This window comes from Herpailurus yagouaroundi, unplaced genomic scaffold, assembly GCF_014898765.1.
Source record: "Herpailurus yagouaroundi ecotype Mexico unplaced genomic scaffold, PumYag 195, whole genome shotgun sequence".
NCBI classification, from domain to species: Eukaryota; Metazoa; Chordata; class Mammalia; order Carnivora; family Felidae; genus Herpailurus; species Herpailurus yagouaroundi.
In genome coordinates this window covers 7526084-7552184 of record NW_024412426.1, presented here as the reverse complement: position 1 = coordinate 7552184, position 26101 = coordinate 7526084, and the positions used below count along the sequence as shown (strand labels likewise).

General features: G+C 39.7%; 1 protein-coding gene across 8 annotated transcripts in view; it reads left to right on the top strand.

The window, feature by feature from the left end:
* The first annotated feature begins 5827 nt into the window (after positions 1–5827).
* The window catches only part of ACBD6 (acyl-CoA binding domain containing 6), a 213509-nt gene continuing 193235 nt past the window's right edge, over positions 5828–26101 (top strand). For 4 of the 8 annotated variants that reach the window (XM_040446490.1, XM_040446492.1, XM_040446489.1 and 1 more), the window contains exons 1-3: positions 5829–6433; positions 12926–12990; positions 15659–15755. In XM_040446490.1, coding sequence (XP_040302424.1) covers positions 6212–6433; positions 12926–12990; positions 15659–15755 — 384 coding nt within the window. In that variant the 5' untranslated portion in view covers positions 5829–6211. Of the gene's footprint in view, positions 6434–12925; positions 12991–15658; positions 15756–26101 lie in introns of all 8 variants that reach the window. The other 4 variants (XM_040446488.1, XM_040446494.1, XM_040446487.1 and 1 more) reach the window with 4 other exon arrangements.

Here is a 26101-nt window from a genome sequence, read left to right as displayed (position 1 = left end):
TATCTGCCTATGTACTAGAGTCCCACTAATGTGCTTAAGAGTTGGATTAGGGGTGCATAGGTGGCTCAGTAGGTTAAGCATCCAACTCTTGACTTCTGCTCAGGTCAGAATCTTGTGGTTTGGGGGAGAGAGACCTGAGTAGGGCTCTGTGCTGACAGTACTGAGTCTGCTTGGGATTCTCTCTCTCCCTCTCTCTCTCTGCCCCTCCCTGCTTGCATGCTCGTGCACGCTCTCTCTTCAAATAAACAAATAAACATTTTTTAAAAAGAGTTGCATTAAGGGCCATAGATTGCCTAAAAGATTACATCCTACTAGTTAAGTACCATCAATATGATTAGTGACATACAAATAAGCCACTAACCTGTAAGAACTCTATTCTTTTAAACATTTGCAAGATAATGCAGCCTTGGGGCACCTGGGTGGCTGGCTCAGTTGGTTAAGCACCTGACTCTTGATTTCAGCTCGGGTCATGACCTTGAAGTTCATGAGCTTTAGCCCTGCATCCTGCTCCATGCTGACAGCGTGGAGCCTGCTTGGGATTCTCTCTCTCCCTCTCTCTCTGCCCCTCCTCTGCTCATGTTCTCTCTCTCACTCTCTCAAAATAAATAAATAAGCTTAGAAAAAAGATAATGCAGCCTTTGTTAAGCAAAGTTTTCTTCTTAGGAGTAGGTTAACATATGTTCCAATATTTAGTTTATGTTGGTGAGAGAAAATCAGCTAATTACACTTCTGCTGTTTGCTTATTGATCTTACTTATTACTAAGTGAAAACAAGCAATATTGCTTGTTATTTTTATACCCCTGTGCATTTGCTCATGTTACTTCTGTCTGGCATGCCCTTTCCACATCACTTGTCATGTACTATTGCCCTTATTCATTTTCTCTCCTAAGTCCTTAAAGAAAAATGACCAGGTCTTTTATAAATTCACTCATTTATCTATTCGATAAAGATTTAGCTATGTGCCAGCTCTGTGGAATACAGCAGTGATAAAATCAGATGAAAATCCCTGCCTTCCTGGAACTTATATAGACATGATATAACAAATGACTAAAACATATTGTTAGCTGGGTGGCAGTAAGTGCTAAAGAAGTGGGATAGGGTGTTGGGAGGATGGAGTTGCAATTTTTAATAAGGCAGCCAAGGAAAGTTTGGCTAATGCAACAACTGAGCAAAAAGACCTGAAAGAGGTGAGGGCAAACCACATAGAAATCTGGGGATAGAATGTTCCAGAAAGAGGGGCTAGCAAGCATAAAGTCACTAAAATGAGAGTATTCTAGATAATTCTAGATTTGAAGAAGAGCCAGAAAGGGGCCTATGTGGCTGGAGTAGAATAACGTGAATAATAACCTTGTTTATCTTAATATCCCTAGGTTTTAATGCTGTCTGAAACATATTAGGAATGAACAGTTTTGATGAATTAATGAATATTTTAATGATAATGTAAAAAAAAAAAAGTCAACGTTTCACAAAACCTGAATTGTGCTAAATCCAGTTACTTTTTTAACAAAAATGTTTTCTTTGGTTGTCCTATCTTTAGTTTGTCATTGGTATGACTTTTATTCAGGTTGTAGGTACATTCAGGATGTCATGCTGCAGTATATTATAATCTTCTCTTTGCGCTTCTTCCTATTAAAGTACTTATAAAGAACTGTAACCTACAGCGAATGCAGACACTGGAAAATGCTAGCAAACATTGTTGGATGGCATTCTTATAACATTCAGATCTCTTAGCAAATTAATAGTGCTACTTAGAATCACTTAAAGAATTTGCGAGTTTATGGAGTGACTTGTCTTCCAAAACTTATTTCTCAGAACATCACTCATAAAATATGTATAAAGTGTACCATGTGCATAATCTTATTAACATTTATTGTATTTGCAAAATGACTCACTGTTAGCAGCAGATGGGGCCATGAACACATGTACACCAGGCAACCACCACCAGCAAGACTGATTAGCTCTTGACCACTTTTTGCCCGATTGTTCCTTTCCCTGGGTCACTTTGGACCCCAGGTGTTAGCATTTCCTGCTATGGCTTTTTTTTTTTTTAAAGCAAAAACAAAAAACTTTTTTATGTTTTATTTATTTTTGAGAGAGAGACAGAGACAGAGACAGAGCACGAGTAGGGGAGGGGCAGAGATAGAGGGAGACACAGAATCCAAAGCAGGCTCCAGTCTTTGAGCTGTCAGTACAGAGCCCAATGTGGGGCTTGGACCCACAAACCATGAGATCATGACCTGAGCTGAAATCGGATGCTTAACCAACTCAACTGAGCCACCCAGGCAACCCCCTGCTATTGTTTTTAACTTGTCAGTGGATCCCTTTGAATCAATGACCTCTCCAAATTGGTTGTTAATCTTTAATACTGATTAAGTTTTTATTCTAACTATGATATTTTCTGTCTTCCCAATTTGATTTCTTCTTGAGATTCAGAAAAACATATTCAGGGGCGCCTGGGTGGCTTGGTCGGTTAAGTGTCTGACTTCGGCTCAGGTCATGATCTCACGGTCTGTGAGTTCGAGCCCCGCGTCGGGCTCTGTGCTGACAGCTCAGAGCCTGGAGCCTGTTTCAGATTCTGTGTCTCCCTCTCTCTCTGCTCCTCCCCTGTTCATGCTCTGTCTCTCTCTGTCTCAAAAATAAATAAACGTTAAAAAAATTTTTTTTAAAAAAATGTTTAAAAAAAAAGAAAAACATATTCATTTCCCTACAGTTCCCAAGAAATGCTTGAAGGGAAACACCAACTGTAAAAGATTTATTTTCTCAAAGTTGCCAGATCCTGATAGTTTTGGAGTTTTTTTTTTTAATTTTTTTTTCAACGTTTATTTATTTTTTTGGGGACAGAGAGAGACAGAGCATGAACGGGGGAGGGGCAGAGAGAGAGGGAGACACAGAATCGGAAACAGGCTCCAGGCTCTGAGCCATCAGCCCAGAGCCCGATGCGGGGCTCGAACTCCCGGACCGCGAGATCGTGGCCTGGCTGAAGTCGGACGCTTAACCGACTGCGCCACCCAGGCGCCCCTGGAGTTTTAACAGAACCCTCAAGAAATCAAATGTTGTCAAGTGTCAATGCCCTTCAGCTGAGGCTGAAATCAGGAAGTCAGCGATAGTAAACCCAGTTGTATTTATTTCTTGTTGCAACAAGGAAGAATACACACCATGGGGAACCATGTTCTGTCTCAGTAAGAAGATGTTCAGAAAACACCTATTACAGAATTTGGGCTTTGGTTGGTGACTTGAGGTAGAGTCTGAAGAAACAGGGACTTGTCCTCAATTGGATGCTATCAGAAAGCCAGGACAATTCCATGATTGGGCATCTCAATAAATCTTATCTATAGGGAGAGAAGACTAACATGAGAACAAAGCTATAGTTTGTAAAGCAGTAATAATCATTTATTTTGGCCAATAGAAAGGGTGTTTGGTATTTTGCGGGACAGAGTGATATTGTTTTTGTCTGTATTTTGACAAGTTTATGAAGTGTTTTGTCTTATTTTATCATGCTTTTACAATGATACCTTGTCCAAGGTTGATATTTCATGAGGTTATTTATATCTATAGGAGAATAATATGGCTTAACTGTGAGTGTCAGGCCAGCTTCTGAATGTCAGGGACTCTTCATGTTTTTTTCCTTTTCATACGTTATTTAAAAAAATTTTTTTTAAGTTTATTTATTTATTTTGAGTGAGAGATAGGAGCAGAGAGAGAGGGAGAGAGAGAATCCTGAGTAGACAGCACAGAGCCTGATGCAAGGCTTGAACTCATGAACCACGAGACCATAACCTGAGCAGAAATTAAGAGTCGGATGCTTAACTGACTGAGCCACCCTGGCACCCCTTTCACATGTTATTTTTTATCTTTTCATTCAAATACAGTGTACATACAGAAAAGTATACATTTTAAGTGAGCTTTGATAAAGCGAACACACCTGTGTAACCAGGGTTCAGTTCAAGACTAAAAGTCTTTTGACTTTTAACACCACAGAATAGTTTTGCCTGCTTTTGAGCTTTTTACGAATGGAAGCATATGAGCTCTTTTGTGTCAGCCTTCTTGGGTTCTACATTATGAGATTTATTTGTGTGTTGTATGTTACTGTAATTAGTTCATTTTTGCTGCTAAGTAGTACTCCATTGTGTAAGCACACTACAGTTTTATTCGACTGTTGGTGGACATTTGGGAGTCTCCAGTTTGGAGCAGTATAGAAATAACGGTGCCATGAATGTTCCGGTACATGTATTTTGGTGGACACATGTATGCATTCTTGCCGGGTAAAAGTAGAATTGCTGTATGCTTATATTCATAAAAGAGTTTTGCCTGCTTTAGTCCCATGTTATTTAAACTGCTGTTGAATACAGAAAAAGATGAAACTTGACTTTTTCCTTGATTCTCTACTTACTAGTTGTGCACCTTAGGCACGTTATTCAATGACTCTGCTGATTTCCTATGTGCAGAGTGGAAATAACTGTACCTACCTTTAGTAGTAAGGATTAAGTACCTTAAACAAAAAGGGATTCAATGAGTTATTATTATTATTATCACTTTTTAATTGTAAGAATTTGTTCTCAGCCATCCCTTGCTTGGGTTGAGTGCCTTGAGAGCAAGAGACTGACAGTGGCACATTCTAGATACTCAAAGAGTATTTGTTGAATCCTGACCAAAGCCTTCACAACTTCCTGTCTTTTCTTTCTTCTCTCACCTGTCTTTATCCCATGTCCACCTGCATAAAGTCTAACCCCAAATGGTCGATAACCACTTTTTTTTTTTTTTTTTTTTTTGAGAGAGAGAGAGCGAGCGCGCGAGCACATGTGAGCGGGGAAGAGGGGTAGAGGGAGAATGGGACCTTAAGCAGGCTCCAAGCTTGTGGAGCTGGTGGAGGGACTTGATCCCACGACCATTGTATCGTGACCTGAGTGGGAATCAAGAATGGGATGCTCAACGGACTGAGCCACCCAACTATCCCAATAACCACTCCTTAGAACACTTCCTTTGTACCAGATCTGATGGTGCTTATTACATTGTTCTGAGTACTAAATGAACAATGTTTTCGTTTTTGTTTTACAACACTTGGGATATAGTAACTACTAAGTAAAAGTTAATTGTTATCATCAGGTTAGTTTTTGTGTAGTTTTGTGTAAGTTCCTTTAGGGCAGAACTGTGTCCCAGTTTTTGGTTTCACTTTAGTGTCTTCAAAGCACAGTGGCAAAGGCTGTCAGAGAAGACAAGTGCTAATGGCGGGGAGGGAGATGGGGCGTCCCAGTACCACCCAGGGAAGTGGGGCGTCCCACGGGCGTGCAAAGCGAGACAGAGAGGAGTGGGTCGACCAATTAGTCACGCGATTTAGGCGGTGAAGGCCCCAGCTCCCAAATTTTCACTCATTATTCAAGTTAGAGCTAAGTTCTCAAGAAACAGATGTTTGTGCAGGGATCGGAGGCCAGTTTGGGGACGCCCGGGTCACACACCCCTGGAGGCGGGTACAGCGGAACCTTCGTCCTCAGCTCCGTGTTTCCGCGACTCCGCTCCCATCGCTACACTACCAAATAGCCTGCCTCCTTCCCCACTCCCGATGGCCTATTCCGAGAACAGGTTCCAGACTTTGTGACTAGCAATTTCAACAAAACGATTAACAGACATCCCGATGATCGAGGACAGTTTCTCCGAGCACCGTGTCTCTAGCGCCCCCCCGCGAGTTCCCCTCCGCGGAGGGCGCCCAACGCAGGGCCGCCCGCCCTTGCGGGTCCAACGCCGAGACCGCCTCCGCGCCTAGCCCCGCGCGCGTGCTCGGACGCGTGCTCAGGCGCGTACGCCGCCCGTCCTGCCCCGCCTCGCGCGCACGCCGCCCCGCCCCGCCCGGCGCGCACGCCTCCCGGCCCTCGCCGCCTGCCGCCCTTCCTCCCGGATCCCTCAGCTGCGCAGCCCCCAGACTCGCTCGCCGGTGGAGGGACCCGGGACGAGCCAGAGCGCGCTGTTAGCCTGAGGAAGCCGGGGGAGACCCGCTGGGCCGGGCAGAGCCGTCAAGAATAGCGGAGCCTGCCCCGCACGCCCGGGAGCGAAGTGAGAGCGAGGCAGAGTTACGTGAGGCAGCGCAGAGTAAGTGGGCTCGGGTCCGACTCGAGGTCGGGCTCGGGACCGAGACTGGTGGGCCAGGCCCCCGAGCCGGCGTTACCCCCGGTCTGAGGAGCACCGAGCGGACACAGAGGGACGGACCGAGCAAGGACTCATGGCCTCGCCATTCCTGCCCGCGGGGGCCACCACGGGCGACAGCGGCGGCGAGCTGAGCTCGGGGGACGACTCCGGTGATGTAGAATCCCTCCAGAGCCCCGAGACCGAGGCGTCCGGGAGCCTGACCGAGCTCTTTGAGAAGGCTGCAGCGCACCTCCAAGGCCTGGTTCAAGTGGCCAGCAGGGAGCAGCTCTTGTACCTGTATGCCAGGTACAAGCAGGTAAAGTCCCAGGGAAGGGGTGGGTGCGGGAGAGCCATAGGAGACCTCTTTCCTCCAAAAACTAATAGTAATGGCTAGGTTTAAGTGTGTGTGTGTGTGTGTGTGTGTGTGTGTGTGTGTGTGTGTGTGTGTGTGTAATCATGTATTAAGGAATAGCATCATTCTGAATTTGGAAAGGACCGATATGCTATCCTAGGGATGAAGGTTCACTGGACATTGAATGTCAGTTTTCTACGACTTCTCAGACTTGCACAGTGACCATGTACTTATGCTTTTACCAACTTTAGAAAATGAGGATGAGAAAATAAGATTTATCACTCACTGTTGCTAAGGGTCATATGGAGGTAGTTATGGAAGTAATATGGTCATATGGAAGTGATGTTAAAAAAATTGTGAGATCCGAGGAAATTATATAATTGTCATAAAAGGGTGATGCAATACAAAATACAGTATTACCACTTTTATTATTGTGATTTTTAAAGTCCTAAATATACTAGACTTACGTTTTGGCTAAATATGCTTCTGTTAGATACAATTATAAAAATTTTAGAGCTAGTAAACACCAGGTGAAATAATCCCCTTCTTTTGCAGGAAAGGGAAGCCCAAAAAGAGTAGATAACTTGCCTAGGGTCATACAGAAAATCAGAACTAGAACTAGGTTGTAGCTCCTGGACTCTCTCTAAGGTTCTGAACTTTACCTGGAAATAATAATCATAATGTTATGTAAGACATATTTAATTTATCATTCAAAGAATCAAAGGTACCAGAAGTAAAAATAATTACTTGCTTTATCATAATCAACCAATACACAGCATCTTTTATGTGCAAAACACTTGGGTGTTATGCCTTCCAGGAGTGCAAAGAAGAAAACCATGATGGTATTTGCCTTTAAGAGACTTAAAAAGTTACATGAGGCATCTAGATTTAAACATGTGAAAAATTGCTAACAAGAGTTAAATAACATTTTAGGAAGACTCCATCTCTTTGGAACACTGGAAGCAATGACGTTCTGGGTAATAGTCCATTTTATTTTACTAAAAAATTTTCCCCTGTCTTTTGCTTCTTGGTATCTATTTCCTCCTGTTTCCTTTTAGAAAAAATAGTTGAGGGTCCCTCTGTATTCTTCAAGTGAATATGCTGAGTAGAGTATTGATGAATTTTGAAGATTGATGAATTTCAGTTATGAATATCAGTTAAAGTGGTTTGAGAGAGCTGTAGATATGTATGATATAATAGTGTTGAATGAAAATTGCCCCTGAATTGGCTTTGGAATTTGCTTTCTTGCAGAAGTTGTGGATATCTAATTTTTCTTTGGTTATTTGCCCTGTCCAAATAACGTTAAAATGAGATGTGCAATGATTTAACAAGAGTTTATTGAACGTTGTCCTAGGACCTTTAACATGTCTGAATAATAATTCTTTGGGCAGTATAAGACTTTTCCTATAAATTTGCTGGAGAACATTCTTTTTCTTTCTGGGACATAACCTTATCTACTGATATTAGAGTCATAATTATTAAATATCTGATTTCTAAGTTACCAGTGAACTGCAGTCACCTGTCAGCTGCTAACGATTCTGTCTCAAGTATACTCCATCCAGATATACTGAAAGAGGTGTGCCCCTCACCCTTATAAGAGTTTGATGTTAAGGTGTTTAGAAATACTTTGTATCTGGAAATAAAATTTTTCATTATTAGGGAATAAGGTTATGTTTACTTAGATATGACATTGGGACACAATTTTTATCAATCTCTTATAAATATTTTACTTTTAACAGAATCCTGAGATAGTGTTAAAAATAGCATCTTTGATAGAGTAATAAAGTTGAAATTCCAATATAATTTCTGCATCATGAATCAGAATTTCTCATGAAACAATTATGTTTTGTTTTGGAATAGCACTGTATTTTGTAGGCTGAATGAGGTAAAGTTGTCCCCAGGAAGATGATAAAAATAAGCTGAGCTGTGAATCTTCTTTTCTTGGGCAGAGCCCTAAACTTACCTAACATAGTAGCTCTTTTAGTTTCAGAGAAGCCTGTAGTTCCAAAATTATCTTTTAGTGAAGTTTCAAAAAGATCACACAAATTAACAGTTTTTTGATTCTCTGCATTAGCAGCAAAAGATAACTAATTGACACCTGTGAAAACTCTAGGACAATGAATATTTTAAACTCCTTTTGGCTTTATTTTATAGGAGCCTTCAGCATGAGCACAGTGAGGATACTCAGCATGTTCTCTTACTTTGACCTGGTCACATGATTCACTGGCATTTGCTATTAGCACCCTTTGTTAAAATACTCTCTTTCAAGGCACTGGATGTATTATATATATCAGAGAGAACAGCGTTTAGATGTTCTTTTAAAATGGTACCTTTTATAACTCTGCTTTATAGCTCATGATTCATTATTTAATCATTTGGAAACTGTTGCTCATCAAGTCCTAAAATCCTGTAGTTTTGTTTTTCCAGTCTTTTCTGATCCAGAACTGTTCTTTGAATTTGGGAATACAAAAGCTTCTGTGTCAGAATACAGGGTCAGCTGCTGAACTTTTATTTTCATTGCACATAATGGTGTGGAGGTAGGTGATCTAGAGCTGGTAGGGTGGCTCTGCTTCATGAGATCATCCAGGGGCTTGGTCTTTTTCTGTCCAGTAGTTCTGTCATCCCTCAAGGCAGCAGTTCTCAAATTATGGTCTAGAGATCCCTGAGAATCCCTGAGACTTTCTCAGGAGATCTGTAAGGTCAAAACTATTTTTGTAATAATACTAATACACTGTTTGCTTTTTTCCTATGTGATGAAACTGGTGATGCATCAGTACGAATCGAGGCAGTGGCAGCAAACTATACTAGTAGTCTGGTATTTTTACCACTATGTACTCAGAGTAAAAAAAAAAAAATCCAATTTCACTTAAAAATGTCTTTGATAAAGCAGTAAAAATCATTGATTTTTATTAATATTAATTTTTGAGTAGGAGTCTTTAGTATTGTGTGTGATGAAATGCAGGGTACACCCAAGGCACTTCTGCACACTAAATTATATTGGCTATTTTTGAGGAAAAACACTTGTGTAATTTTTGAGTTGCAAGCTGAGCTATCCAGTTTTTTCATGAAATACCATTTTTCTTTAATAGAACAAGTCACAGATAAACTATGCTTGTTCAAATTTGAGTATTTGGGAGATAGTTTCTTCAAAGTGAATAAAGTGAGCCAGTCACTTTAAGGAAAAAAGCTGTTAGTATTTGTTGCCAATGGTAACATTTGAACCTTCAAGTGAAATTAGTAGTTTGGAAAATCTGTATCTGCCGTATGAACCAAACAGCTTCCTAATACTTAAAAACTTTTTGATGAGATTAATGGTGATTTTAATGATTGTAAACTTTTGCTTTTGTGTAATGGACTGTGTCAACATTTGGGAGGAATGCACAACTCAGTGAACCATATTTTCCAAATATTGCATGAAATGTTACAAATTGTGTGTGGGTAAAAGATCCATTCAAAGTGCAAGTTAGGGTGCATGTGTGGCTCGGTTGGATTTCCGACTTTGGCTCAGGTCATGATCTTGTGGTTTATGGGTTTGAGCCCCACGTCGGGCTCTGTGCTGACAGCTCAGAGCTTGGAGCCTGCTTCAGATTCTGTGTCTCCCTCTCTCTCTGCCCCTCCCTCGCTCACGCTCTGTCTCTCTCAAAAATAAATAAACGTTAAAAAAAAAAAAAAAAAAAACGAAGTGCAAGTCAGACCAATGGATTTTATTGTAACAGTATGAAAAGTTCATTGATAGGACCTCAGAGTCCACATTGCATCTAACCTTAAAGAAACTGCCACTTGTTGAGTTTTGGTGTGGAATCAAAGAAGAATATCCACAATTATCTGAAAATGCTGCTAAATTCTTCTCTCATTTCTAACAACAAATCTGTGTGAAGCTGCATTTTCTTCATATACTTCAAACAAAGCAACATATTGCAGTAGATTGAATACAGAAATAGATAAGAGAATACAACTGCCTTCTATTAAGGCAGATGTTAAAGAGGTGCAAAATGTAAAATGATGTCACTTTTCTCAATAAAGTTTTTTTGCTTCACATAGTTACTTTTATAAAATTTTGTTATTAATTTAATGAGTTTATTTTTAAATGAGTTAATGCATATTTTAAGAAGTCTTCTAATTTTTAATATGGTAAATATTGATAGAGACAACTCACATAAAGCTTCTTGGGGTCCTCATTTTCTAAGAGAATAAAGGCATCATGAGACCAAAAAGTTTTATAACTGTTCCCCTTAGATCCTCTTTTCCTGGCCAGAGATGGCTCACCATCACCACATGCATGTTCTAGTGAGGGAGGGCTCAGGGAAAGGGAAGGACAAGCCCCCCTTTCTTTCCTTTTTTTTATGTTTGTTTATTTTTGAGAGAGAGAGGGCAAAGAGGATCCCAAGTGGGCTCTGCGCTGACAGCAGAGAGCCCAATGTAGGACTCGAACTCACAAACCATGAGATCATGACCTGAGCCAAAGTCAGTCGCTTAGCCAACTGAGCCACCCAGCCACCCCATTAAGGAAGATATTTATATCACTTTTACACACATCTCGTCCCTTGAACCTGGGCTCAAGTTGCGTGACCACATGTAATGTTTAGCTGGATGACCATGTGTCTGGCCAAGATTTCGTGTAGGAGAAATGGAGAATAGATACTGTATTTGTTTCTGCCACTGGCTGGTGTCTGGATAAAAACCAAAGGTAGTAACTGCAGCTGTTTTTATGATGTGTCATAGTTTCTCTTATGCTTCTAATAATCCATCTGTTTGGGTGATTTTAGAGATGCCAGAACTGAAGCCTAGATTCTATGTGGTATGTAAAGCAAAGTGGTATAGAAAAGGAATATTGGACTTCGGAGTCAAACAGTCCTAAATTCAAATCCTGACTACTAATTCAGGATTTGCTAATGTAACGTGTGAACTCCAGCACCCCTCCTCAGTTTCTCTGTACACATTTATAAAATGAGTTTGTAATGGCAAACGTAACAGGCAAATGAGTTGTATGGCCCAGTTGACGTAACGTGTGAAACTTTTGTTTTATGGTGATCAAGAAATGCAGTTCCTGTTCTCTCACTGTTTCCCCTTTTGGTCCCATTATAATAGATCTACTCCTGGGTAAAGGTACATTTTAATATTCATCTGAGGGCCATGTGATTATTTGCTAAACAAATGATAGAGATGATTATTGTTATGAATTCAGAGATGGATGAAATCATTGTAGACTGAAAGGGTTCTTACATCTGAACTTTTGAGTGGGACTAAAAGGTGTAGCATTTTGAAAGGCTGAAGGAAGAGAAGGCATTTCATGTGAGGGCAATAACATGAGCAAAACAGAATAAAAATCCCTAAAGCAGTGAGTAGATCTGCCTGGTTAGCGAGTAGACCATCAGTTTGATTTTAGCAAAATTCAAGTGTATAAGAGTAATAGTAGATAGTGAGTAGGTCTCTGAGAAGTAGATGGGGTCGGGTTGTGGTATTTAGCATTAGGAAAAATAGATATTTGGTTGAACATGTGCCTGACATATTCATTCCACATTCATCAAGCATTTTTAACAACCTTAGATTAGGCATTATATAAGGTGCAATGAATGTGTTAGGAATGGTTTCCTAGCAGCTGTGTTCTGACAGAAAGATGAGACTTTACACAAAATTTTCTAGTACCAGGTAAAAGTGAAAAGTGCTTTCAGAGGTATACAGAGTAAATGCTGTGAGAGTTCATCAGAAAGAGAGATTACTTCTGCCAGTGGGAATCAGGGGCTGTATAATGAATTCAACACTTGTGTGAATTTCATTTGTTTATTCACAATGAAAATAATTATTGTATAGTTTTACTACAAATGTTATTTGAGGTTTTACAAATAAGTATTGACCACAAACAAGAAAAGATTATTGTGGAGTAGATAGAATTTATATTGTTGTTGAAAAACCCTTGAAAATTTTTTGCACGGCTTTCAGCATCTATATTTGTACTGATTAGTTTCATAATGGGATACTTTACAAATAGTGTGCTTTATCCTGGAATTTGGGAGAGAGAAAATGCTAATAATGTAATGAGAATCAGCATAAACAATGTTATGAATTCTGATAAATTGTACTATAAATCTTGTTTTTTGCATGTTTAAAAATTCTTCAATAGAATAAATGGTAATAAGGATTACATAATCTGTATTTATAATTTGCCTTACATATATAATTTGTCTACTAGTTTAGGAATGCCAGTGTTTGTTACCCATGTTTTTTTGTGTATCACAGTGTTAGACAACAGTTGTTTTATGTGGTAAGCCAAAGCAGCCTTTATTTAAAGTTTGTTTTTTGTTTGCTTTTGCGAAGAATGTTAAGTTTTGTTGTTTTATATAGATATTTTCTAATCTATAGTTACTAAGTATACATAATAAATTTGAAAATAAAAAGTTTCTCTGGTATTTCTTTGAAAAATAAGTTCTTGATTTTTTTCCCCCTCCCTTCAATTAGGTCAAAGTTGGAAATTGTAATACTCCTAAACCAAGCTTCTTTGATTTTGAAGGAAAGCAAAAATGGTAAGAAATTCTTGGAATCTAATGAGGTTGTTGGAAATGGTTTAGGTGTTTAAGAATTAGAAAGTAGTGAGCGGATTAAAGAATTATTTTTATGTTAATCTCTCTGCTATAGACTGTACTAACAACAGGCAATTGGGAGAGAGATTAAAAGAATCCGCTTTTAGCTAAGTATCCTAAAGGATTCTCATACCATGATGTTGGTATATACTTAGTCCACAACAGACATACACTTCTTACATATGAATAGCTTCTTAGACAGTGACCATAAGAGCTATTCCTTGAGATTTTCCTATCCTGTCATACAGCCCCTAATGGATCACCACTTCTGTCCCCTGGAAGAATCTTTGGAAGAAGGACAGGAGGATGGGAACAGAGAACAGGATAAATCCTCATTTTTACCCCTCACCCCTGCCCCAATTTTATCTTCTCATTTCTATTGCTCTTCTGTTCCTTGCCCTACCCACACCACAGTGAAGACGTGCTTATAATAATCTGTTGGGGAGAAAGTGGGGGGGAAGATACTGAGTCCATTTCTTTCCTGAATCTGTAAGAAAAAATTATACCCTCCCCAGTTTTTTTACTTATAATTCAGAGGTTCCTTCTTATCATATGAGGCCTTATTTACTCTTACCTAAGTGAAAAAAGAGCAATCGTGTACAACAGGGACCCTTAGTTACAGAAGGAAGGACTTTGGAGTGTCAGTCTTGGGATTAACAGTATAAAGGATGGGGTTTAAAAAAAAATATGGTTGTAGAGAGAAGGGTGCTAGAAAAGGATTCTAACTTTACATTTTAGAGCAGTGCTCCTCAAAATGTGGTCCCTGACAAGTTGCCTCTCTGGCGACAGCTGTTACCCAGCCGTAAAGAGAGAGATGCAAAGCTTGAACTTAATGCAAATCAGTTATGTCATTAAGCCCCTGTTTAGTTCAGCTTTTTTTGGTGTAGGACATTCTCAGTAAAGGAGGCATTGCTTTGATCTCCATTCTGGCAGCATCTTTCTTTGCTAATGATGACAACTAGTTCTCTGACACTTTGTTACCGTTGTAGAGAATAGCTGATGAAACTTTTATTGTTTTTTTGTTTTAACTTAAAAAATTTCATAACTTCAGCATTATTTTTTCCTATATGCTTGCCTGTTTTTTCATTGTTTTTAGCAATTTTAAAAAGTTTTGATTTTACAACCACATAATAATTCAAGCAAGAATCATCAGTGGATGCTGAAACCGTTAGATGAAAAACTACTGAGGAGCAGCATTTACGCAATTCTGACCCACCGTTTACTTTTTAATTACAAGGAAGACAACTGGGAGATATTGCTTCTAGGTCTTTAATCTTATCATTGATGATGGGACAAAGTGATGTTATGTGCCCCCTGATGTGATGCATGATAAAGGACACTCACCTATATATTGCTCTTGCCAAAGCATTTAACCTGATTCTAATCATGATTGATCATTTTTGGCAAGAACACTGTAGGTGAGGAAACAATCAGAGAAATCCAAATTGATAGATCTTTTATAAAACAACTGGTTTGGACTCTTAAAAAATGTCAATATCATGGAAGACAGAAAAAGCTAAAGATACATGAAATCAATGCTATGTGTGAATCTTGATTGGCTCCTGGTCTAGGAGAAGAAATCTATACAGGACATTATTGGGTAATGAGGGAAATCTGAAGGTAGTCTATATATTTATATAACGGTATTGATGTTAAATTTCCTCACTTTGAAATATGCTGATGTATTTAGAGATAGAGTGTTAGGATGTATTCATTTATTGACTCAGGAGAGCCAGTAAAAATAAATTTGGAAAACCTCAGCAAGATGTTACATTCATTATGGGAGCAGGAAGGTGGTAAAAACCTGTGGCACTGAATTGTGTTTTGTGCTGGATCAGTGGATCTACTTCCTGGTTGGAAGCAGAACGGGGAGGACAAAACCAAGAAAGAGCCTATCTTGGCAGCTTGAAGAAAAAAGAAGAAAAGGATGACCCAGAAGGGGGCACAGGATTAAAATATTACTCTTGGTATTTATATTGCAAGTAGTCCCTACCTTCTTACTCATTAGAATTCTTATCTCTGTCCTTACCACCCCTCACTTTTGAAGTCCCTGTCTCACGACCCACTACTGGCAGCTTACAGATGAGATAACAGCAGAAGGGAAAGGTGTATTTCTCATAGCTTAAATAAGAAGTTTGAAGTATTTTCCCAGGAAATATTGTTTCTTGTGCTGATTGGTTCCTATGTTACTGAAATGCTATAAGCACAGTTAATTCAAAAGGTGGAAACTACTTTTATTGGTCTGTAGATCATACATTCTCAATAGGGATGAAAGGTGGGTTTGGGGGAGTTATAAAATCTTCGATATTATAGTGGTTTGTGATCTTCCAAAATTCAATTGTTATACAATGTATCTGTGTTACTAAAATTTCATGGGGGAGGGTGATTAGGAAAAAGTGTTTAAAAAGGCTCCTTAGGTGGTGGGATATAAGGTGTGCATTGGTATAGACCAAGGTAAATGCAAAAAGAGACCTACTCATCTGTGGCTTATTAGATCTATATCCCACATCCTTAAAATGTGTATGCCAATTTTTTAATACTAAAAAGGAATGTGCTGTTTGCATTATTTCCATAGTTAATGATAGGTCATTTTGGATATTCTTTACTGTAGGGAAGCATGGAAAGCCCTTGGTGATTCAAGCCCCAGTCAAGCAATGCAGGAATACATTGCAGTAGTTAAGAAATTAGATCCAGGTTGGAATCCTCAGGTAAGATTTGATGATTGTAAATAATGCTTTCCAAAAACATGATCTTCGTCTCTCAAATAAAGGTTTAAAACCAAGTGTAGGCTTAAGTAACATTTTTAAAGTTTTATTTTCTTAAAAGATTGTAAAGTTATTATAATATTTACTTGTCTCAAAATGCTGTTGCTTGAATGTTAACATAACCAACTACTGATTCTGAGAACTCCTCTGAATTATAGAGAATTTTTTTTTTTAATTTTTTTTTCAACGTTTTTATTTATTTTTGGGACAGAGAGAGACAGAGCATGAACGGGGGAGGGTCAGAGAGAGAGGGAGACTCAGAATCGGAAACAGGCTCCAGGCTCTGAGCCATCAGCCCAGAGCCCGACGCGGGGCTCGAACTCCCGGACCGCGAGATCGTGACCTGGCTGAAGTCGGCGCTTTAACCGACTGCGCCACCCAGGCGCCCCTGAAAGAGTTTAACATGAGATAATCATTATCTTGAGAAATGGTAGGTTTCTCTTGGATTTTTTTTATGAACACTTCTGTACATGTACAAAATGCTTTTTGATGGGGATAAAATGTGTGTAAGACATGCTTTCTACCATTGTATAGTTTAAAGTATATTATAGAAGATAAAACATAACAAAATATGATTATAGTATAAAACAGTAGTAATATGAGTGCTAGGGAATCCCGTGGAAAGAGATTACTTTGGACCTTGGGGGTATTGGATGTTGTTCACTTAAGTGTACGCTTTTTTCCTGGTAACTTATTGGAGAACATCTAGAAAGAACTTAATAACAGTGGGGTTGCTATTTTATTTGAAAAAAAAATTTAAAAACATGGTTGACAGGTGTTTTAGTGGAATAAAGACTACTTTGGTATCATGTAAAAAATTCAAATTGAGAGGTTCCTGGGTGGCTCAGTGGGTTGTGCCTGACTCTTGATTTCAGTTCTGGTCATGATCTCATGGTTCGTGAGTTCAAGCCTGCATCAGGCTCTGCACTGACAGTGTGGGGCCTGCTTGGGATTCTGTCTCTCTCTTTTTCTCTGCCCTTCCTCTGCTCATACTCTTTCTCCAAAATAAATAAACTTTAAAAAATGCAAATTATTACTTTTTATTAATAATACTTAGACAAAACATTTCAGTGATGAATGAATACAGCGATTTTCAGATTTTTTTGGTAATAATTGATTTCATTGGTACACATGTTTTACCAGTTTGAAGGAAGTTTGTTATATTAATTATGGAATCCTGCTTAAATTTTTTTTTTTTTTTAGTGTTTATTTATTTTTGAGAGACAGAGTGTGAGTGGGGGAGGGACAGGGAGAGAGGAAGACACAGAATCTGAAGCAGGCTCCAGGCTCTGAGCTGTCCATGCAGTTTGATGCAGGGCTCGAACTCACAAACCATGAGATCATGACCTGAGCCGAAGTCGGATACTTAACCGACTGAGCCACCCAGGCGCCCCAGTCATGGAATCTTAAAATGTCTTAAAGATTATATCTTACGACATAAAAAAATCTATCTTAATTGTGACTATAGACAGGGAGAGATAACCAGCTTAGGGTATCTTTAATGATACGACTGGTTTTTTGAAGTCATTGAAACATTTCCTGATGTTTTTGATGTGCATGAATATTCATTTTCAGAAATATTCCATTTTGTTAATATCTTTTATAAAACAAGTTTGCATACAAATACATATCATAGAGGTCCTAAGAACTTCATATCTGAAATTCAGTGGTCAAAATAGGTGCCCCTCTGAGCTGAACTCAGCCTGAACACATGGCACAATGTTTAAAAAGCAAAACAAGGAGGGTGTGCCTGGGTGGCTCAGTTGGTTAAGCATGTGACTCTTGGTTTCAGCTTAGGTCAGGATCTCACAGTTCGTGGGTTTAAATTTTTTTTTCAACGTTTATTTATTTTTGGGACAGAGAGAGACAGAGCATGAACGGGGGAGGGGCAGAGAGAGAGGGAGACACAGAATCGGAAACAGGCTCCAGGCTCTGAGCCATCAGCCCAGAGCCTGACGCGGGGCTCGAACTCACGGACGGCGAGATCGTGACCTGGCTGAAGTCGGACGCTTAACCGACTGCGCCACCCAGGCGCCCCCGTGGGTTTAAACCCCACATCGGGCTCTGCTCTAACAGTGCCGAGCTTGCTTGGGATCCTGTCTCTCCCTCTTTCTCTGCCCCTCCCCCACTTGTGCTTGCTTTCTCTTTCAAAATAAGTAAACATTTAAAAATACATAAATAGAAAGCAAAAAAAACCTTGAGTTTGAATGCATTTTGGTGAGTACTTGTCAGTCACTGTGGTCTTAGTTCTTCCCTATTGATTTTACTTGACTGTTTCTGATGGCTGGCCCATGTAGACATTTGAGTTTAGAACTTCTTCTTTTTTTTTTTTTTTTTTAATGTTTATTTATTGTGGGAGAGAGAGAAAGCACAAGCAGAGGATGGGCAGAGGGAGAGAGAGAAATAATCCCAAGCAGGCTTCATGTTCAGTGCAGAACCTGACGTGGGGCTTGATCTCATGACCATGAGATCATGACCTGAGCCCAAATCAAGAGTCAGACGCTTATATACATTGGAATACTACTTGGCAATGAGAAAGAATGAAATCTGGCCATATGTAGCAACGTGGATGGAACTGGAGAGTGTTATGCTAAGTGAAATAAGTCAGCCAGAGAAAGACAGATACCATATGTTTTCACTCATATATGGATTCTGAGAAACTCAACAGAAGACCAGGGAGGAGGGGAAGGGGGAAAAAAAGTTACAGAGAGGGAAGGAGGGAAACCAAAGAGACTCTTAAATACTGAAAACAAACTGAGGGTTGATGGGGGGGGGGGGGGGGGGGGGAAAGTGGTTGATGGGCATTGAGGAGGCACCTGTGGGATGAGCACTGGGTGTTGTATGGAAACCAATTTGACAATAAATTTCATAAAAAAAAAAAAAGAGAGATGCTTAACCAACTCAGCCACCTAGGTGCCCTTGAGTTTACAACTTCTGGTAAATGACAAAAATTATGATTTCTTACCTTCAGTACCTTAATTACTACTAAATAAAGTTGTGTTAACTCTCACTCTTACAAATGGTTACAGAGTCCATGTGGTTAGATAATTCTTCCTTATGGAAATTTAAACAGGCAGTAAGGATGCTTTTTAAAAATATCTGAGGGGCGCCTGGGTGGCTCAGTCGGTTGGGCGTCCAACTTCAGCTCAGGTCACGATCTTGCTGTCCGTGAGTTCGAGCCCCGCGTCAGGCTCTGGGCTGATGGCTCAGAGCCTGGAGCCTGCTTCCGATTCTGTGTCTCCCTCTCTCTGCCCCTCCCCCGTTCATGCTCTGTCTCTCTCTGTCTCAAAAATAAATAAACATTAAAAAAAATTAAAAAAAAAATCTTAATCTCAAAAATTAAAAAAAAAAAAAAAAGAGGGGCGCCTGGGTGGCTCAGTCGGTTGAGCGTCCGACTTCAGCTCGGGTCATGATCTCACAGTCTGTGAGTTCGAGCCCCATGTCGGGCTCTGTGCTGACAGCTCAGAGCCCAGGGCCTGCTTCAGATTCTGTGTCTCCCTCTCTCTGTCTCTCTCTGTCTCAAAAATAAATAAACGTTAAAAAAAATAATAAAAAAAATAAAAAAGTAAAAATATCTGAATCTCAGGGCACCTGGGTAGCTCAGTCAATTAAGCATGTGACTTCGGCTCAGGTCATGATCTCATGGTTCAGGGGTTTGAGCCCCACATTGGGCTCTTTTGCTGTTGGCACAGAGCCGCTTCAGATCCTCTGTCCTCCTCTCTCTCTACCCCTCTCCTGCTCTCTCTCTCAAAAATAAACATTTAAGAAAAAAAATCCAAATCTCTCCTATTGAGCATAAACTTGAATAAACCAAGCAGAATCAAAGGTACTTTCAAATAAAGATCATTCTTCAATACATTGTTCTAAAAATATTTTGACATCCATAATCTAGTTGTAAAGAGGAATTTTATGTTTTGTTTACATTTTTTTAATGTTTGAGAGAGGAGGAGAGAGCACATGGGTGGGGGAGGGGCAGAGAGAGGGAGAGAGAGTCCCAAGTAGGTGCCATGCTGTCATCACAGAACCTGATGTGGGGCTTGATCTCATGAACTGTGAGATCATGACTAGAGCCGAAATCAAGAGCTGGACGCTTAATCGACTGAGCCACCCAGGTGCCCTGTTTACATTTTTGTTTTTAATTTAAGCACTCTGAGCTGGTCCCCTTTGACACAGCTGTTTTCCCCTTTCTTTTTGACTGATATGAAGTTGATCATAACTGAAATCTCAAGACATTTGGTATTCATTCATTATCTTTTAGGTTAAAGAAATCATTTTCTTTTGATACTAGTTTCTGCAAACAAATAATAATGCCTCTCAGTGCTGAATGTGCTAAGCTCTTTATATGTATCATCCTTTGAAATCTTCACGAGAATCTTAAAAATTAGATTAGAAACTATTATTGTCTTCATTTTAAAAATGAGGAAATTTAGGGATGTCTGGGTGGCTCAGTGTAAGTGTCCGTCTCCCTCTCTACCCTTCTCCTGCTCTCGCTTTCCCTCTCTCTCTCTTAAATAAATAAACTTAAAAAAAAAAGGGGCAGCTGGGTGGCTCAATTGGTTAAGCATCTGACTATTGATTTCAGCTCAGGTCATGATCTTGCAGTTGGTGCGATCAAGCCCTGTGTGGGGCTCTGTGCTGACAGCACTGAGCTTGCTTGGAATTCTCAGTTTCCCTCTCTTTTTCCCCTTTACACGTGCTTTCTCTCTCTTTCTCTCTCTCTCAAAATAAGTAAACTTTAAAAAATAGAATAAAATAAAAATGAGGAAATTCAGGCACAGTGACTTAGTATCTTATCCAAGATTAGCCAGCTAAAAAATGATGGTGCTGTGATATGCACTTTTATGTATAGGAGTCCAGGGCCCCCACTCTTCACCACTCTGCTATCCGTTCTGTAGCCGACATTTTATATTTACATGTATTTACACACATATATATTTGTGTATATATATAAAATGTATATATTGCATGTAAACTTACGGATGTGTATATGCATGAAAAATTCAAATAAAAGCAGCTACTGATTTAATCAGAGCTCCATGGAGTGAAGTATAAAATGAAGTATGAAATGAGCAATGCTTTAAAATGTAAACCCTTGAGGAGCGCCTGGGTGTTTCAGTCAGTTAAGTGTCCAACTCTTGGTATCAGCTCAGGTCATGATCTCATGGTTCATGACTTCAGGCTCTGTGTTGAGCTCTTTGCTGGTGGCGTGGAGCCTGCTTGGGATTCTCTCTCCTCTCTCTCTGACCGTCTCCTGCTTGCTCTCAAAACAAATGAACATTAAAAAATGTAAACCCTTGACTATGTTTTCTGTTATGTTTCATCTTATCTCAAGAATGTGCTGTTGAAGGTCTAATCAAGGCAATTCTTTTGCCTTATTTGGTTTTTTGCCAGGGAAGAAGGGTGAGTTTTTATTTTGGTATAAATTATTATTTTTTTGACAAATAAAAATTATATATATTTAAGGTGTATTTGATATATGTATACAGTGTGAAATGATTATCACAAACTAATTAATGTATTCATCACCTCTCATAGTTACCATTTGTGTGTGTGTGCTGAGAACACTTCGTATTTATTCTTTAGCAGATTTCAAATATATAATACATTAACACTATATTAACTAATAATGGTATGTTATTAACTAATGTATACTTCATATAATTAAAACAATTTTTTAAATATGTATTTATTTTTGTGAGAGAGAGAGAGAGTATGAGCAGGGGAGGGGCAGAGAGAGAGAGGGAGACACAGAATCCGAACCAGGCTCCAGGCTCTGAGATGTCAGCACAGAGCCCAATACAGGGCTCAAACCCATGAACTATGAACTCATGACCTGAGCTGAAGTTGGATGCTCAACCGACTGAGCCACCCAGGTGCCCCGATAAAATTTTTTTTAAAGTTTCAGCAATAGTACAAAGAACTTTTGGACAGTCTTTATTTAGATACACCACTTATTTATGTTTGCTTTAGCATTCTATTTACATGCATATACTCAAAATTTTTCTGAACCATTTTAGACTTTACCACTAAATACTTCATTATTTCTTAGAACAAGGACTTTCTCTTCTATAACTACACCATAATTATAAAAATTGGGACTTTTTTGGTGTTATGAGTTCTTTTGAAATTGCCTTTTTTTTAAATCCCTGGGCTCAGAGTCCCTGTGGGGCATTGTACACACACCCACACGCACACCCACACACACCCACACACGCACTAACTGTATACACTTAAGGTACATACCATGATTTGATATACATATAGTGAAATGGTTACTACAGCCAAACTAATCAATATATCCTTTCCCATATAGTTTTTTTTTTTTTGTAATGAGAGTACCTGATATTTACTCTCTTAGCATATTTCTAGTATTCAGTACGGTATTGTTTATTGAAGTCATCATGCCTTTATGTTATTTATTTTATTTTTTTAAAGCTCCATATCCAATGTGGGGCTTGAACTAATGACCCCAAGATCAAGAGTTGCATGCTCTACTCGCTGAGCCAGTCAGGCACCCCTATCATGCCTGTATATTAGGTCTTTAGATGTATTCATCCTATACAGCTGCAACTTTATACCCTTTGACTAACATCTCCCCATCTCCCATTCCCTACCAGCCCATTAGTAACCACCTACTCTACTCGCTGCTTCTTTGAGTTTGACTTTTTTTTTTTTTTTTTAAATTTTTTTTTTCAATGTTTATTTATTTTTGGGACAGAGAGAGACAGAGCATGAACGCGGGAGGGGCAGAGAGAGAGGGAGACACAGAATCGGAAACAGGCTCCAGGCTCTGAGCCATCAGCCCAGAGCCCGACGCGGGGCTCGAACTCACGGACCGCGAGATCGTGACCTGGCTGAAGTCGGACGCTTAACCGACTGCGCCACCCAGGCGCCCCTGAGTTTGACTTTTTAATTTCCTCAGATTCTGCATATAAGTGAGATCATACAATATTTGTCTTTGATTTATTTCACTTGGCATAGTATCTTCCAGGTTCATCTATATTGTCACAAATGGCAGTATTTCCTTCTTTCTCATGGCTGAATAATATTCCATTGTTTACATATAACACATCTTTTTTTTTTTTTTTTTTGCCTTTTAAAAAATTTTTGTTTATTTTGGGGAGAGAGAGAAAGAGAGAACGAGCATGTGCACGAGAAAGGAGGACAGAGGATCCAAAGCAGGCTCTGCACTGAAAGTGCGGGGCTTGAACTCATAAACTGTGAGATCATGACGTGAACTGAAATTGGGTCAGGTGCTTAACCAACTGAACTACCCAGGCTCTTTATCCATCTTCTGTCTCTATTCATCCATAGGTAGACACTTGGGTTGTTTCTGTATCTTGGCTGTTGTGAATTATGCTGCAGCAAACATGGGAGTGCCAATATCTCTTCAAGATTCTCATTTCATTTCTTCTAGATGTAGAGTGGAATTACTAGATTGTATGAGGGTTCTATTTCTAATTTTTTGAGAAATCTCAATGCTGTTTTCTGTCTTGGCTGTACCAATTTTCGTTCTGGTCAACAGGATGCAGTAGTTCTCTTTTCTCAAAATCAAGAATTTTAACATTAAATTCAATATCACTGTTGAATCCATAGTCCATATTCAAATTTATCATTTATTTTAAAAATCTGCTTTATAGTTATTTTATTATTTTTTATTTATTTTGAGAGAGAGAGAGAGAGAGAGAACATGCACAGACATGCAAGTGGGGAGAGGGGCACAGGGAGAGGGAAAGAGAGAATCCCAAGCAAGCTCCACACTCAGTGCAGAGGCTGATGCAGGGCTTGATCCCATGGCTGTGGGATCATGACCTGAGCCCAGATCAACAGCTGGATGCTCAACCGACTGAGCCACCCAGGTGCCCCTCCTTCAAAGTTATTTTAAAACATTCTGATCCATCATCCAGTCCAGGATCATGCACTGCATTTAGTTGTCTCTTTAGTCTCTTTTAGTCTGCAACAGTTACTTAGCTTTTCTTTTTCTTTCTTCATTGTGATAGGTTTGAAGAATATAGGCCAGCTCTTTTGTAGAATGTCCCCAGTTTGGCTTTGTCTGCTGTTTCCTCATAATTAGATTCAGATTATACATTTTTAGGAGGAATACCACAGAATTGTGTCCTCAATGCATCATACCAGGAGATACTTGATGTTTATTTGTCCCAATATTGGTTATGTTAACTTTGATCACTTGCTTAACATGGTATCTGCCTGATTTCTCCACTGTAACGTTCCTATTTTTCTCTTTGTAATTAGTAATTTGTGAGGAGATACTTTGAGACTATGTGTCCTTTTCCTAATCAGATTTCATCCACTAGTGTTAACATCCATTAATGATTTTTCAACTCCATCATTTCTTCTACATTTATTATTTGGCATTCCGCTGTAAAAGTGGGCTTTCCCTTTTTCTCTATTTATTTACTTATTCATTTTCAAGAACTATGAAAGATCTAGGATTGTACCCTACTTGCAAACTAATAAGTTAGCCTGTTACTGTTTCTTAGATGCTGGCAGAGGTACAAGACTCCTGGGTCTGAGCCAAAGGACTTTATTATTCATGGCATGGCAAACTGCATGAGATTCATTTGATTTGCATTGGTTTCTCACATCCCCCAAGTCCCACAGGGATGATGCAGGTGGGCCTAGATGGATTCCTACATATGCAGTCGGTTGTGCTATAGCAAAGGAGCACTGAACTTTTGGGATTCACCCCTTTTATAGTAGGTGGAAGCAAGCCTGCTCTTTGTCAGGAGTTGAGAAGACATTACCTCATCCTTGAGGGTTGCTTGCTGCACACACAACCCTGAGAAATGGCCTAGGTAGAGAGTGGTCAGAGCCTGGCCTACTGACAGAGAATGTGCTGATTGGCTCTCCCAGCATTTCATGTATTTATATCAGTACTGTATATACTTAGGGATTTCTGTTTTATTCAGTGAGTTATAATCCATTACTCATCCTTAGTTATTTGGCTACTGGGAGCTCCTTCAAGATGGTTCCTGTGTCCTTTTGATATGTGTCCATCATTCTTTGAGCAGTTTCTTACTTTTTGGCACATGATGTTATAGGCTATATTAGTTTCCTAGAATTGCCATAGCAAAGTACCAAACACTGGTACTTTGTAGTTGAAAACAACAGGCATTTATTCTGTCACAGTTCTGGAGGCTAGAGGTCCAAAATCAAGTGTTAGCAGAGCCATGCTATCTTTGAAGGCTGTAGGGAAGAATTCTTCCTTGCTTCTGCCAGCTTCCAGTGGCCATAGGCGTTCCTTAACTTGTGTCAGCATAACTCCAGTTTCTGCTTGTGTCTTCACATGGCCTTCTTCCCTGCGTGTCTGTATCCAAATTTCCCTTTCCTTTTTCTCACACAGACACCAGTCATTGAATTTGGGGTCTACCTCAGACCTCATCTTAATTGTCCTCCCACCCTGATTTTTGAGGTATAATTGGCATAGAATATCATGTAAATTTAAGATGTAAAACATATTGGCAGAGTTTGGTAAGATGGCAGGGGAGTAGGAGAACCCTAGGCTCACCTTCTCCCACTGATGCAACTAGATAACTAGGAAGTCATTCTAAATACCTAAGAAATTGACCCGAAGAGTGGCAGAACAAACTTCATAACTAAAGGCAGAAAAGAGGCCATATCCAAGAATGTAGGAAGTACAGAGACGTCGTTTGGAAGGGAAATGGGTTGTGGCCACTGCAGTGGGAAGGGAGCCTTGGTTGTGGAGAAGAGTGAGAAACAGACTAGCACACAGGGGAGCACATGGGGAAAACGAATCTCCATAGCAGTTAGGTTGGAAGGGTTTTAAGAAGGGCTGGATTTCATGAACTCTTGCAACCAGCAGGGCTTAAAACCTTGACTTTTCAATGTCGGTGGGCTTGGCTTGGGAGAGCCTATAGGGATTGGGGCTGCTTTTGGAGAGAAAGCAGGACAAACAGCCTGTGGATGTATAGTGTGGAAACAATGATCTGAAGAGTGCCTCTGGCACAGTGGGAAAGTTATTAGCTCATCTCAGAGTGTATGCCAGAGAGGCAGAATTCATGGAGAAATCCCTCCAGGAACAAAGGAACTGGCAGATGCCATTGCCCTCACCTGCCCCACAGCATAAGAACAGAGCCTGTGGACAAAAACAGACACATAGACCAATGGAATAGAATAGAAACCCCAGAACTAGACCCACAAACGTATGGCCAACTCATCTTTGACAAAGCAGGAAAGAACATCCAATGGAAAAAAGACAGTCTCTTTAACAAATGGTGCTGGGAGAACTGGACAGCAACATGCAGAAG